Raw genomic sequence first — 16409 nt, 5'->3', positions numbered from 1 at the left:
GGAGGCGTTAACGTGTAGCCTGGGCGTGATTGAGCGCTGATAACATTCTGTTGGGCTGACTCGCCCCTCTAAACGTAATTCCTGCTTCAGAAGCGGCCGCCCCCGGGCAGTCAGAAAAAGCCACTGCCCCTTCGGCCCTCGGCGGCCGAGGGCTGGGTGAGGCCGGGCGAGGGTCTCGCGGGACGCCCGCCGCGCTTCCGGCCCCTCCCTAGACCCCGCCCAGGCCCCGCCTCCTCCTCGCCCAGGATGCACCTGGTTGAAAACAAAATCCCACGTGACTGACTCTGCTCTCAGGCCATCATGGCGTCTCCCAGTGGGAAGGGATCCCGGGCGCCGGAGGCTCCTGGCTGCGGGCCGCAGCCCGTCGCCCGGGACCTCGTAGACTCCGTGGACGATGCGGAGGGGCTGTACGTGGCAGTCGAGCGGTGCCCACTGTGCAACACCACCCGCCGGCGGCTGACCTGCGCCAAATGCGTCCAGAGCGGCGATTTCGTCTACTTCGACGGCCGCGACCGTGAAAGGTACGGCAGCCGCCACGGCCCTATGGTTTCTAACCCGGGTGTCTCCACCGGCTCGGAAGCTGGAGGCTGGGGCCTGAGTTTGGGCCCCGGAGCCCAGCGAGAGGAGGGGGAGGTAGGGAGGGCAACTGTTTTGCGCCGGCGCTTTGCTCCCAGGAGAGAGTCGGGGATGGAGGCCAGAAGAGAGAAGATCGCCGTTTCCCCCTAACCCACTCGAGAGGAGTCTGACCTCACGGTGCTCTTGGGTACTAGGGAAGAGGGATAGATGGTGGTTGTGGAGAGGTCTTCTCCTATTACTGCCATAGAGTTGGATTCTTGGTACTTTGTTCCACTCCAATTCAAATGCTGGGTTTAACCTTCGTTTTCGAAAGCACGTTTATTCTCTAGAGGAGAGACCAAAGGAGAATCAAATAACTGGTTAAGAGGGATTCGGGCCCTGGTAGCCTGTGTCACAGGTGGATCTTATCAGACATGCTTACTCTAATGTGTGAACTAGGCTAGCTAGTTCCTCCCTTTTCCAAAGATTGTTTCAGATGCTGAGGAGTTTGGGTATGTGTTTTGGCTTTGTTTTAAAATCCAGATTGGGAGCTGTAAGCCCTTAGTTAAGAGAATTCAAGAACGCGTTTTGGCCTTGTTTTGAAATTTAAACAAGAGACCTGCAAGTCCTCGGTTAAGATAATTGAAAAATTAGTGTGATTGGCTGCAAGGTCTCAGGCCCAACTTCTGTTTCAATAACTTAGTGTCAATGATAGTAAGCCAGCTAATTTTTTCAGTGCAAAAGTTCAGGTATTAATTAATGTACAACAACCCGGTAAGTTATTTTCTGTAACATACTGCTAAAGAAACTGCACAGTACCTTGCCCTGGGTCACACAGATAATAAGCGTTGTGAGGACCAGAATTAAATTCCAGGCAGCCTGAACCCATATGCCATGCACTTAACCCCTGGATTATATAACGGCTGTATTTGGAAGTGTTTTTTGAGTTGCTGACAGTCCTCTCATCATGAATGGAGTTCATTTCTTTTTCTTTTGAGGAGATTTGTATGATACAATCTTTTAGTTCATCACTGTGTCTCACTGATGTACTTGATGACTTTAGAAACTGATGATGTAATAAGTAGTAGCTTTAAAAATTAATACAGTTTTATTATAAGAATACTAGGTATGAGATGGAAATGTCTAACTGATGGAGTTTATCATGGGTTCAGTTCTGGACCCTGTTCTCTATATACTTTTTCTTAGATTCATTCCCATAATTTAAATATTGTCTATATGCTGAAGACTGCCAGACTTGTATCTCCAACCCAGGCCTTTGTGAAATCAAGAAAACAGCTGCATACTCTGTCTGTATTTAAATTTGTAATGAAAATCTCCATCTTAATATGGCATACTGAATTCATGATTATCCATCATAAATCTGTTCCTCTCATGCTCATTCCAGCCCAGTAAATGGTAACCTCACTCTCTGGCACAGGCCAAAAAACCTTCCAGTCTTCCTTGACTCCTCTCTTAATGCCACCATATATAACCCCATCAACAAATCCCATCCACCCTTCAAAACCTGTCCTAAATCCAACCCTTTCACTCCCTCCTGGTTTGGTCCACCAGAGGATTATTGCCTCTTGAGTTCCTGCTTCCACCCTTTCTCCTTTATCGTGTAATTCCCATATTGCAGCCAGAGTAACACCACTCCTCCATTCCTCTGTTCACATCTTCCAGGGGTTTCCTGTTTTACGCAAAGTAAAAAAAAAGGCAAAGTCCTTATCCAAAGTTCTGTGTTGTCTGTTCCTCCATTGATCTCCTATTGCTTTTCCCTTACCCACTCTGCAATACCATCCTGGCCTCCTTGCCAGTCCTCAAACATACCAAGAACACTCCTGCTTCAGGACCACCGCAAGGTCTTATTCAGACTGCCAGGACTCTTTTTTTCTATAAGTCTTCAGGGCTCCTTCCTTTGATTCCTTTAGGCCTCTGCTCATACATTAGAGGAACTCTTTCTTTGGACTATTCAACTGAAATAGTAACTTCCTTTCCCACTTAACTTGCTTTATTGTTTTCCATAGCACTTATCACCGTCTTATGGTTTACATATTAATTTGTCTAACTGCCCCCTGCTCCAGTGATGTAAGCTCTGTGAGAACAAAACGGTTTTGTACTCTGCTGTATCCTCACATAGTAGAAGCTTAATAAAGATTTTTTGAATGATTGGGTCAATCTACCCTTCCTTCCCAAACTTAGTATGATTCTGGATCACTTCATTATTATAAATCACGACCCATTTGTCACTAAAGCCAGAAACCCGGGAGTTATCCTGGCTTTTTCCTTTTATCTTATTCCGTGTATCCAAAATATTGACAAGTCTAATTTGATCTGCTCCAGAGTAGATCTTGAATCTGTCTACTTCTAGTCCAGACCACTATCATTTCTCTCCTGGCTACTTATTAGTTTCCTTTCTTTTACACATACAGCTCCTCCCTAGCCTCCCTCTGGCCTTCACACAACAGCCACAGTAGAAATGTAAATCAGATAATGTCACTGTTTGCTTAAACCTTTTCAGTGGGTTACAACTTTATTTAAAATAAAATTCAAGCTCCTTACTGTGGCATATTAAGCCCCATGTGATTTGGCTACTGCCTACCTTCTAACTTTGGCTGTAAGGTTGAGTTTAAAATGTGGTCTTTGGATTCAAGCTGTATTGAATTGAATCCAAGCTCCACCACTTGCTATGTGATTTTGAAGTTTCTTAATCTCTCCTGTGCTTATTTCATTTTGAAAATGGAGTATCTAACTTCATAGGTTTCTGGTGGTGATTACATAAGAGCATGCACTGAAGTACTTAGCATGATGTCTAGCATGTATTACGTACTCAAAAAATAAACGCTTGCCATGTACCCTCATGTTCACAGCTCAGTAGTTGGGCCTTCTCTCACATCCTCAGACACATGAAACTTTTCCACCCGTGGGCCTTTTTCCTTGCTGTTCCCTCTGCCTGGAACACTGTTCCTCCTGATTGTCACTTTTCCTTTCATGTCTCAACTTAAATGTCACTTCCTCAGTGAGACGTCCCTGACCTTCACTAAGATAGGTCCCCACTTCCATCTCTCCCCCCCCCATTTCTGTCACAATACTCAATTCTTTCATGGTATTGAGCATGGTAAGTGGTGTTACTTTTTTGAGGAAAGTAACTGCATCCAGAATGTAGTTCCACGCAGGCATGAATTCTGGTTTTGTTCAGTTGGATCCCCAGTGCTTAGTGCAGCGGCAGTGGGTAGCACACAATAAGCAGATTGTTGAAGGAATGGTAAAGGCAAGACAACTTTAGAAGCTGAAATACAAATTATTTTCGGAAGAGGGATGTGTTACAGTGGATTTCTTTTTACTTTTCCAAGCAGAAAAGTGAAAAATAAACACCAGAACCATTCAAAATTTAGAAATGAAAAAGAAATTTTAAGGTTCAGGGATAACAGACAGCTTCACTTCACTTTCTTTCCATCGTTCCCCGTTCTGAACCTTGTATTCCTGAGGAAGAGGAGTTTGCTTGTTTGTTTTCCTTTGTTCCCAGAACAGTGCCTAGCATCTAATAGGATGTGAGAGTCTGTTGAGATCCAGGACCACAGTCCTAATGGTCAAATCAGTTTTACTGAGCTCTCATTGGGTACAGTTATCTGCATAAAATATTCTGGCAGTTACAGAAGAGAAAGGCAGGTCTCTGCTCTCAAAGCTTTACACGGACTACTAATAAGCCTTAAATTTCTTGGGCCAAAGGTTGATTGTGAGATACTCTGTTGTCTTCAGTATTTAAGAAAAATTTTGCTTTCAGACTATTTTTTCCTTTTACTTATGAAAAGCTCCTCACTAACTGTGGGAAACCACTTTGAAATAAAATATGGAAGCTTACAGCACAATTTAAATACTCTTGTTTAACCTCTGATTCTTTTCAGTAAATTAGCCAGATTAGCTGTGCCTATAAGGATCTTGAATGTGATGTGCATATCAAAGTTCTTGTAAATGTAGATGTATTTTTTTCATGTTTAATTAATAGACTAGCTGAGTAAATAGTTTGTAATGGTTTAGCAGTTCAAGGAAAATTAGATATTAAAGAACAAATCTGTCTCCCAATAATTAGTTCTTTTGACTCCTAAGAAGGGAACATGCATCTTTACCTAATTTTGTGGACAGTATGAGTTTGGCAGTTAGATTGAAAAATACCTGAATGCGCTACTTTTTTTGTTACTGTTCAGTGGGAACACTTCCTTATAACCTTGGTACCCTCCCAGCACTATCCTTTCCTCATCTCCCACCTTGGCCTCAGTCCAAAAACAGTGCCCACTTTCTTCTCTGCTTTTTCATCTGCCTTTTGATGTGTGTGCTTCCTTAAGAGATGAAGAGGAATGATTTTAAGCAGTACTCTCAACACAATCTCCTTTGGATCTTGTACTGGAGAACATTTAAAAATTACAGGTCTTGGACTTCCCTGGTGGCACAGTGGTTGGGAATCCACCTGCCAATTCAGGGGACACGGGTTCGATCCTTGGTCTGGGAAGATCCCACATGCCGCAGAGCAGCTAAGCCCGTGTGGCACAACTACTGAGCCTGAGCTCTAGAGCCTGTGAGTCACAACTACTGAGCTTGCGTGCCACAGTTACTGAATCCTCTGCGCGCCTAGAGCCTGTACTCTGCACCAAGAGAAGCCACTGTAATGAGAAGCCCGTGCACCGCAACAAAGAGTAATCCCTGCTCGCTGCAACTAGAGAAACCCCGTGCACAGCAACGAAGACCCAAAGCAGCCAAAAATTTAAAAACTAACTAAATAAATGAATTTATTAAAAAAAATTACAGGTCTTTTAACAGGAACATAATTTTATGGATTATACATTTATCTGACACCAAAAATAAGACTGCTACCCAGTAGATAACAAGTTGAAGTAATCTTTCCACTCAAAACTGAAAAAAATTGCTTACCAGTTTATGATAGTGTTAGGAGTGTTACAGGGAACATAATCTGAGGATACCCAGGAACATCTGCCTGCTGGTTTAGGAACCAGTTATTTTAAAGTGTGGATCAAAAAGAAAGGCAAAATTTATGAGCGTTTGGGTAGTATTGCTTTTCTTTCTTTCTTTTTTTTTTTTTTTTTTGTTTTTTTTTGCGGTACGCGGACCTCTCACTGTTGTGGCCTCTCCCGTTGCGGAGCACAGGCTCCGGACGCGCAGGCCCAGCGGCCATGGCTCACGGGCCCAGCTGCTCCGCGGCATGTGGGATCTTCCCGGACCGGGGCACGAACCCGTGTCCCCTGCATCGGCAGGCGGACTCTCAACCACTGTGCCACCAGGGAAGCCCAGTATTGCTTTCTTTAAAAAATTTATTTTGGCTGCATTGGGTCTTAGTTGCAGCATGCGGGATCTTTTTAGTTGCGTCATGCGGGCTTCTTAGTTGTGGCATGCAAATGATTAGTTGCGGCATGCAGGTTCCCCGACCAGGGATCGAACGCAGGCCCCCTGCATTGGCAGTGTGAAGTCTTACCCACTGGACCACCAGGGAAGTTCCTGTATTGATTTTATATGTACCCTGCATCAGGAATGATGCAGCACTACCTTCACTGATGAGTTTTAAGAATATATGCTACAGTTCTACCAAGAAACAGAAATATGGGCGCTAAACAAATTGAGAGGTGGGATAAAGGACGAGCAAGAAATGTAGATGTTACTAAACATTTCAAGGGGAAGACACAGCCAACATCCAAAAAACTACCCTTTAGACATCTCTGTTCTGCCCTCCAGTATCTTTTTGGTTGTCAGTCACTGTAGCTAATAAAAATATTGTCATGGGATTTTGATTCTGGGCCCACATTTGTATGCCCCACTCAGCAGAATAAAAGCTCTATAGGTAGCTGGACTCTCCATCGTTAGACAAGGGTTTATCACCCTGAGTTCTGTTTGGTATTGTCTTTCAAGAAGGGTCACAACTCCCATCCCATGCAGCTTATTAATTGTATTTACACCAATACATGTGGATCTGCTAAGAAAATGTAACTTTTGTTTTCAATCAGTATCAGTGGCTACTCTTAACATTATGTGTACCTTTTAGAATTTATAAAAGAATTTCACATTTATTATGTCATTTGTTCCCTACCACAAAACCGTGAGTTATTAATCTGTTTTTAGAATGAGGAAACTCAGAGTAGTTGTTCCTTACTTATTGCTGGGCTATGCTAATTCTTAAATTTACCTCCAGATCTGAAATACATGTATAAGTAAATAAATAAATATTCAGTTTAATACGTTAGTAAGATTAAGTGCAAAATCACTCATTGCAATGAAGAAAAGGGAAACTAGCCTATATTATGTGCTAAGTGCCTGTACCTGATGCTTTCACATTTATCTTATTTAATCCCTATAACCAAATAGGATAATCACTATTCCCATTTTACAAGGGAGACAAGGAAACAATGCTCTGCTTCTACTTTCTCCTAATCACTTAACCTTCATTCCTGCCAGTGGAGTATGTTTTTACTACAGTTAACCCTTGAACAACAGGGGTTAATTCGCCTGTAATTTATAGTCAGCCCTCCTTATCCGCAGTTCCTCCACATCCACAGATTCAACCAAATTCCGACCATGTAGTACTGTAGTATTTACTGTTGAAAAATATCTGCATATAAGTGGACCCACTCAGTTGAAACCCACATTGTTCAAGGGTCAGCTGTGTATTTTCTCATACCTAAATATTCTAACATAAGATAGAAGAACCATTCTGATAAGGACTGTGTTTTTTCATATTGCATTTGTCCATAAACATTATATCCTTAAATGCCTAAAGAATTTAAGGGAGAAAAATTTGATGGCTAGTAATTCTTGCTGTGTTAGTATCCTAGTTCAAGAAATATGCAGTTCTTTAACCATTTCTGCTTAAATAAGGGAGATTGCTGTGCTCTTCTCCAGGTGCATCTGTGCTCTCTCTTCCCCAAGAAGCCTTTCTGCCTTATTTCTAGAGCCAGAACCATCGTTAACTTTTCACCAAACCTGTATCCAAATTCGAGCTGGGGATAATTCTCCACCACTGACCTAAAAACTGTTAATGCTCATTTTCTGCTTTTAGATTTAAGGAACCTAAGGAATATAATCGGTGTCAAGAGACCTAAGGACTTTAGATACTTTTAGGGGATTGTGTATATTTTTATAGTGGATATGATCTTCAGAGGCAGAGCTTGAGAAATTTTAATTGATTGAATACTGTCTTTTTTTCTGATTATAAAAGTATGTATGATTATTGTAGGAAACTTGTAAAGTACATTAATACCTAAAGAAGGAAACAGATTTTGCCCATATTCTCACAACTGTTAGTGTTTTGTTATATTTGCTTTCAGCCTTGTTTATATGTATGTGTGTGCTTGTAAATATATTTTTTTCATTTGGAATCATACGATGTGTATATAGTTTGATGCTCTGCTTTTTTGTTTTCTTTAACCCAACATCTCATAAACACATACTAATGTCTTTGTCTACAAAAATATTTTGATGTCCTTCATGGCAATATGGTGTCATTTGATAATCATTCTCCTTTTGGACATTAAAATTGTTTCCAGTTTTTGCTATTATGACTAATTCCACAATTGGCATAAATCTTCTTCGTCACCTCTGATCTTTTCCTTGAATTGCATAACTGGTTCAAAGGGTTTGCTAATTTTTAAGGCCCTCAGTGGCATATTCGAAAGTTTTGTGTTTTTTGTTTGTTTGTTTTACCTTTCTTAAAATACGTTAGTAGTGTTTCTTGGACTTTTCTATTGCCATTACCCTAGGCACAAAGGATGAGGGAAAGAACTGAGAAGGCGGATGAAGGGATTAGAGTTATTTTATGAAAGACACTAAGTAAGTGGTCAGTAAGTTGTAGGTGTTATGACGATGTTAATGATCATCTAGCACAGAATTAATAGTAGGATCCCTGACAGAGTGCATGCCCAGGTGCTACTTTTCTGATCGCGTGGGACAGACTTAGGTGACCAGTCCCACCTGTAGCCACATCCACTCAGTCGCCCAGGACGACGTGTGGCCATGGGATAGCGTGGAGTGATGAGGGTCACACTCTTAACTGATCCTTATCAGCAGCACACTCCTGTCCCTGCTGTCCCGCTGGTGTATCGAGGTCCTCTAGGGCAGGACAGATTAACTTCTCACCTGTGAAACAGCAGAATTTCCTCTGCCTATAATGCCTTCCTTCCCTTAGCAAGGCCACCTCTAACCTGTCCTCAAGGGGCAGCCCAGGCAAACGTGACTGCTGGAGAGCTCCCTCTGAAGCCTGAGCTGGGTTGTGTGCCATCTCTTGTAGCACTGTTGACTACAAGAGATGGCACACAACCCAGACTCTGTATGACCATCTGCTCCTAGTTTTCATCAGTCTCTATCACGGGGGCACTTTTTAAAGTCAGCTTAAGAGAGTACTTTTGTAGGGAAGAAAAGCAAATATAAGTGTGGAGGAATTTGGTAAATAACAAAGAAGGCATTTTTAAATTGGGAAGGAAAATATAAGAAATAGTGTTGTAGGGACTTCCCTGGTGGTCCAGTGGCTAGGACTCCACGCTTGCAATGCAGGGGGCCCAAGTTCAGTCCCTGGTCAGGGAACTAGATCCCACATGCCGCAACTAAAAAAAAAAAAAAGGATCCTGCATGCCACAGTGAAGATCCCACGTGGCGCAACTGTGACCTGGCTTAAATCGATAAATAAGTAAAGAAAGAAAGAGGGAGGAGGGGAGGGAGGAAGGGAGGGAGGGAGGAAGGAAGGAAGGAAGGAAGGAAGGAAGGAATAGTGTTGTAAAAGCCCTGATGCATGGTATAGGTTTACGAGCAGATTCTTTTCGGAAAACAATAGAAAACTGTAGAGCCACTGAACAACAACAGCAAAATTGATAAATGTATCTGCATAAAATTTTGGAAAATTTGTAGAGCAGAGACATAAGTAGTCACCAAGCAGATTGAGGAAGAATAATTCCAAGATGTATGAAAGGAAATAGATAATTTCTCTAATAAATAACCCTTTAAAAAAAAACTGTAGAACTTCCCTGGTGGTGCAGTGGTTAAGAATCCACCTGCCAATGCAGGGGACACGGGTTCAAGCCCTGGTCAGGGAAGATCCCACATGCCGCAGAGCAACTAAGCCCGTGCGCCACAACTACTGAGCCTGCACTCTAGAGCCCATAAGCCACAATACTGAGCCCACGAGCCACAATTACTGAAGCCCACGTGCCTAGAGCCCATGCTCCGCGACAAGAGAAGCCACCGCAATGAGAAGCCTGCACACCGCAATGAAGAGTGGACCCTGCTCACTGCAATTAGAGGAAGCCCCGTGCTCCGCAACGAGAAGCCACCACAATGAGAAGCCTGCGCACCACAATTAAGAGTGGACCCTGCTCACCGCAATTAGAGGAAACCCGTGCACAGCAATGAGACCCAGTGCAGCCAAAAATTAAAAAAAAAAAAAAAAACTATAGAAAAGTTAACAAAGGGCATAGGGGGATAACAAAAGAAAAGTAGCCAATAAGATAGGAAAAGGTGTTAAACATTTCTAACTGTGAAATGAAGAAAGGCAATAAATGAATTGTGAACTGTCTTTGAAGAGAGGGAATGGGAGGCCAGTCAGGTTAGCAAAGAGTAAAATGGGCAGTGCTGCGAGTAAGAAAACAGGTTGGTAGGGTTGTAAATATAATATGAAATGATTCCGAGGAAATTTAAAGATAACTGCCAGGAGTTGCCATGTAAACCTAAATGCACCCGGATATTCATTTCTAACATTACTGATAATAGTGAAAATTTGGAAGCGGTGGCAATGTTCATCAGTAGGTATTTCTGTAAATAAATTATATGATGTCCATTCAGTGAAATTCTGTGTACCTGTTAAAGAATGAGATAGGTCTTTATGTTCTGAAGTGAAAAAAGATACAAAACATTTTATGTGATAAACCTAGCTTCAAAGACAGTATATAAAAAAGGCCTTTCTCCCCTTCCTTTTTCTTTTTTCTTTTTTTTCCTAATCTATCTCTGTGAGTCCTGGGATGGAGAATGCAGAGGATGGATGAGGCGCTGGTGAGCAGTTGGCTCGCTGACCAGCTGCATTTGTTGATAACCATCTGCTTTTGCTTTGTTCACACCGCCTATTTTTCATTTCCTTCATGAAGAATGACATTACTCATGAAGTGTTTGATACAGTAGGAACTGTTATCTTCTGTTTGTTATTCCTGCTGTCCTCTGTATGTTTATGTTTTAAGTTTGTTGTTTTGTTTTGGGTTTTTTTTTTTAAACAAAACCCAAGAGAACTAACCAGCTTGATATAAAGCTGGACAGTGTTATCATCCCAATTTGTTTTAGTGCAAAGTGGCATTTTTTACAACAGATCTGATTTATAGCCCCTAAAAGCAGGATTTTATCCTTCATGTCAGTCCTTTGTTTACACAGGTGGATGAGCCTTGTGAGTTTGTCATCTCCTTCAGCTTATCGGAGCACGAATCACCACATTAGGTAGAAGTAAATACCACATTCGTTTCTCATTTTTGACAGAAGGAAATGGAAGCGTATAACAAGTAACCTGTCTAGTTCACAGCCAGTTGCAGAAAAATGAAAGATTAGATTTCTTAACGTTCTGTAAAATGCTTTGTCATAAGTTGCAGGCACCTAGTAAATGCCTGATAAATTAATTGATGAATCTATGAATTTGTCCACATTCCACACTGGTTTCTGAGTTTTCTAATATTGTTTCATGTAGTTACCACCTTACTGGCCATTGCAGTGCTACCCAATACAACTTTGTGCAGTGATGTTCCGTATCTATGCCATCCAGTAAGGTAGCCCCCAGCCTTATGTGGCTATTGAAATGTCGGTAGTGCAGCTGAGAAACTGAATTTTTAATTTAATTTTAATTTAGTCATGTAAGTATATAATTCTGTCACATGTAATATTATCTGATTTGGTTTCTTGTTTAATATACATTGTACATTTTCAGTGACTATTAAATGGTAGGGTCATAATTAGACCATTTTATCCCTTCCATTTAGAAGTAGATATCAGGGTATGTTTCAAATGTGGGATTATAGAAATAGTATGTTAGAGAGACTTTTATGTCTGGATTATTTTAAGGAAGAGATTTTTAGGGCTGTTATGGTTCTATTAAATTGTTTTCATTTTTTCACGAGATAGCCAAAGGCCTAATCTTGGACTCCACACCATGTTACTGTAGCATGTGGCATTACCTTTGTTTTTTTGAAAGTAGCGAGCCACCATTAGTTCAATTCAAAATCAGTTGCATGATGTTAGTCATACATTTTTTTTTTTTTTTTTACCTAAAATTCTTATTAAGCAACAAGTCATTTTAGGTACTCGGTAGCCACATGTGCCTGATGGCTACCGTGTTGAACAGCATAGACCTAGAAGATATGAGTATCACTGCTAGCCACCTTCAGCTAGTTGACATTTATAGAACTCTGTATCCAGCAGCTATAGAAAACATGTTCTTTCAAGTGCACGTGGAACTTTGACCAAGACGCGGCGCACCATATGCAAGGCCATGAGATAGTCTCAAATCAGAAGATTAAAATCTCATAGAGAATATTCTGGGACCACATCAGCATTAAAGTAGAAAAATAACAGTACGTTACCAAAAAAACCATATATCTGGAAATTGAACAATACACTTCTAAATAATTCATTGGTCAAAGAGGGAATTTGATGGAAGATTAGAAATGTCAAACTAAGTGGTAAAATACACGATATCAAAATGTTTAGGGTTTAGCTTAAGCAATACTTCTGGAGGAAATTTATAACTCTGTATACTTATATTAAAAAGGGAGAGGCTTAAAGTTGATGATTTTAGTTCCTACCTTAAACTGCAAAAAAAAACAAAAAAGCAAACTAATCCCACATAAGGTAGCAGGAAGAAAATAAGAATAAGGGTAGAATAGTGACAGACAGCAAAAATGAACTGCAATGTGATATTCTTTCCTTTTGATAACTTTTATTAAGTAAATTGCTAGCCCGTAGTGACTAGCAGTAAAATTAGTGAGAAAAAAATTGTACTTTAAGAATTATAAGGAACCAATTTATAAATGAGAGTAGGGTTAAATTAAGCTTAATAATTACAATTATTTTTATAGTGGAAGCCTCTGTTCTCTTGAATTCCGATTCATTTTAGTGCTCTGATTTACCTGTTTTGGAGGACAGTTTAACCTAGGGGTGAAAAAAACCTATAGGCATATTTTATAAACCCATGAAAGAGTTTTAAAGCTGAGAATTTGAACTTAGTTTTAAATAACCAAATGGCAAGCAGCTGTGTGCCATTGAGAAGATATGTTCAGGACAGTGACATTTCCTGATGAGTCTGCAGAAATGTTTGGCTCTCAGGAATTTGCATAATCTCATTCAACTGAAAAAAAAAAACATTTAAATAAAACACTGAATTTTTTTCTTACAGGTTTATAGACAAGAAGGAAAGGTTAAGCCAACTTAAGAGCAAGCAAGAAGAATTTCAAAAAGAGTGAGTTTTCATTTTGTTTTTTAATTTGTGGAGGTTGTCTTGTCACCACATGGTTTAATTCAGTGCTGTGGTATGCATACATGTGGATTGCTAATTTATTGAATTTAGGTTACAAATCTCCCCATGTGAAGAGCAGTACATCTGGGAGAAGCAAAATAGGAGAAATGATCAAGTTTCTAGAAAACACTGGGATCAAACCTGGTGCCTGGTTCACAGCAGGCAGTGACTGGATGGATGAGTCAAACCGCTGGCCCTGATAATTGAAGTATTGTAAATGGGTCCAGGACAGAAGGCATATTAGACTAGCAGTGGTGGCTCTTGTAGGACATTATTGCTTCTGTTTATCTTTATTCTTCTGTATCAGGGTTTTGCAAAGTGTGGTCTGCAGAACATCTACATCAGAATTCATTAACTTCGGTACTGGTTAAAAATGTAGATTCTTGGAATCCTGTCCTCAGATATCCTGATTCAATAGGTCTGGGGGTAGGCCCAGGAATCTGAGTATTAATGAGCGCCCGATGAATCTCTCATCCTCTGGATTTGGGAATTGTCCTGTAGAACCTTTTATCCCAAACTGATCCAGTCACTATTCTCCATACACACCCCAGACCTGGTTAACACATTTATGAGTAGATGAAATCTTCAGAGATACTCTGCATTAGAAAAACCTGCTTAGATTTATTTAACTCAGTCATTTCTCTAACTTACTCTATCATGGAAACTTATTTTTTCCTATAGAACACTTCATTCCTTGAACAAATTTTTGCCTAAGCTGGCTTATGCCTTTTTTTTTAAAAAAAGTAATTAATTAATTAATTTATTTTTGGCTGTGTTGGGTCTTCGTTGCTGTGCACGGACTTTCTCTAGTGGCGAGTAGGGGCTACTCTTCGTTGTGGTGCACAGGCTTCTCATTGCAGTGGCTTCTCTTGTTGCGGAGCACGGGCTCTAGGCGCGCGGGCTTCAGTAGTTGCAGCACACGGGCTCAGTAGTTGTGGGTCGCGGGCTCTAGAGTGCACGCTCAGTAGTTGTGGTGCACGGGCTTAGTTGCTCTGCGGCACGTGGGATCTTCCCAGACCAGGGCTCGAACCCATGTCCCCTGCACTGGCAGGTGGATTCTCAACAGCTGCACCACCAGGGAACTCCCATGGCTTGTCCCATTTTGCGGGGAGCTGACAATAGCATTTGGACCATGAATTCTCTTGTAACTATCATTATTATTAATTATGACTGATGGAAATTATTGATTATGACAGAGGACAAAGGCTATGGCTGTTATGGAAGTTTGTTGTGAACGTTTATAGAAAGGCTCTGAGCTGTATTAAAAGTGCAAAAGGAAGGAGGTGAGAAAAAATTGAAGAGAGCAGGGAATCTGGAAAACATTTTTCAGTGCTTACATCCCACGTTGGTATATCCAGCTGTTTCTAAGACCTTATTTTAAAAAGTTGTTGATTTTGCATTTTTGAGCTTCACCGAATTCATTATTTTAAGAGCATATTTCCTTTGTCTCTTCTCCATACAGAGTGTTAAAAGCTATGGAAGGAAAATGGATAACAGATCAGTTGGTAAGCTATAAGAAGAATTTAAATAATATTCTTTACACTTGAGGTTACATGTTTTTAAATTGGCAGAACTTAAAAAATCATTCCGAATTTAAATTTATTTTTGATCATTTTTTGGCAGTTCTCTGTGAATATATTCGTAGTGTGGGCTTCTCAGATATTTCATCCAGCTACCAAAAACAGGGTTTTGGCAATTAATTATGGAACCACTGTAAGGAATAATTATGAAGTCTGGTATTGACATAAAGTTATAAGAACAGTGAGGTGTCCTTTTTTAAAAAATTACTCATCGTAAACACCTACTTTGTAGATGGGTTAATGATTGAATATGAAAAATAAACTCAAATATTAAAAGAAAATATGGGAGAGTATTTATATAATCTGGGGGTAAGCAGACCTTTATAAGCCATAAAGGAAAATATTTGACACACTACATAAAAGTTTAAAAGTTCTGTATGTTAAAGACCGTAGCAAAATGAATATAAACTGGGAAAAAATGAGTACAACATACGAAAATAAGGAGTTTGATTGATTATACTTTTATTCACTGTTGGTGGGAGTGTATATTGACATATTTGTTTGGGGGACAATTTGGTGGTGGCTTGTTGGTGTTTTTAATGCACATGTGGTATATCGGCAATTTTCCTCCTAAGAAAATATACATGAATGTAGAGATTTATGGATAAAGAGGCTGATTGTCTGCATCATTGGTAGTAAAGTTAATATATAATCTAAATACTCATCAAACAGAATGAGATGATTATGATGCTGTGTAGCTGTTGAGAAGAATGTGGTCAGTCTACATGCACTTGTATGGAATGATGTCCAAGGTATATTTTTTAATGAAACAATCAAACAAAAAGCAGGCTAGGGTAAAGTATGATTCCATTTGTGTATATGTTTTAAATATATATCTTAAAAAATACATATCAAACTTTAATTGAGATCAACGCTGAAGAGTGGGAAGGAGTCAGGTTAACAATCTCTTCTCTTTTGTGTTGCTTAACTTTTTTCATAATAATAATAAGCATCCTTCATAATTTTTAAATGATACTTAAAGAGATGTGATATAAGTGAATTCTGCTTATGCTCTGAATGTTATATAAACAAGTTGTATGGAAAAAGGTTATAAAAGGCTGTTTATAAAGAATCTCATCCCAGTTTTTCTAAGTTCTAAGTTTTCTAGTTTTTCTATCAAAAAATTAAATATTGATTCTTAAAGACTAATACCTTTGAAAAGTAAAGACATCTCATTTCCAATTTATTCCTGAATCCATCAGTTCCCGTGCATGTGTTCTCAGATGTTTCTCTCACCCCACTGGAGAGGGGAGAGTTTTACCCACTGAACATTCCTGTAATCTACTCTGTATCTTGTACCATCGGACTACTTAGACAAGTGTGAAACATTATAGGCATTTGACTGTTGTTGTACGCTTTCAATTATCCCCGTTTATGGAGGCATTGTGGAATAGATAAATAATACTCTTTTAAAACTAGTAGGGCAGATTTTTACTTATCCTTTATTCTCTTTGGAGAAGCTGTACCTAAATCCTGGTAATATAAAATTGCAGTTTCATATAACTTTTTGAGGCTTTTCAAGAAATCTTACATGAGTTATAAACTTAAAAAAAAAACTTCTGCTTTATTGCAGTTTTTCTTATTTTGCGAGTAATATTTGCTTATTGTGTCAGTGAGATAACACAGTTGGTGGTCCCCGCAGTAACCAGCACTGAGAATTTAGAGCAGCACATCCATAGAACTCTGATGATGCAGACATTCTCTGTCTGCACTGCCCGATATGGTAGCCATTAGCCGCT

The 16409-nt window shown here is 40.0% G+C and overlaps 1 protein-coding gene across 1 annotated transcript in view; it reads left to right on the top strand.

Annotated features, from left to right (window-relative positions):
* Positions 1-295: 295 nt before the first annotated feature.
* Positions 296-16409, top strand: part of ATG14 (autophagy related 14) — a 39015-nt gene continuing 22901 nt past the window's right edge. The window contains exons 1-3 of the mRNA XM_029237363.1: positions 296-521; positions 12971-13033; positions 14553-14595. Coding sequence (XP_029093196.1) covers positions 301-521; positions 12971-13033; positions 14553-14595 — 327 coding nt within the window. The 5' untranslated portion in view covers positions 296-300. The remainder of the gene's footprint in view (positions 522-12970; positions 13034-14552; positions 14596-16409) is intronic.

Source organism: Monodon monoceros, unplaced genomic scaffold, assembly GCF_005190385.1.
Source record: "Monodon monoceros isolate NGI ecotype Baffin Bay Population unplaced genomic scaffold, NGI_Narwhal_1 Super_Scaffold_21, whole genome shotgun sequence".
NCBI lineage: Eukaryota > Metazoa > Chordata > Mammalia > Artiodactyla > Monodontidae > Monodon > Monodon monoceros.
This window is presented reverse-complemented; position numbering and strand designations above follow the sequence as displayed.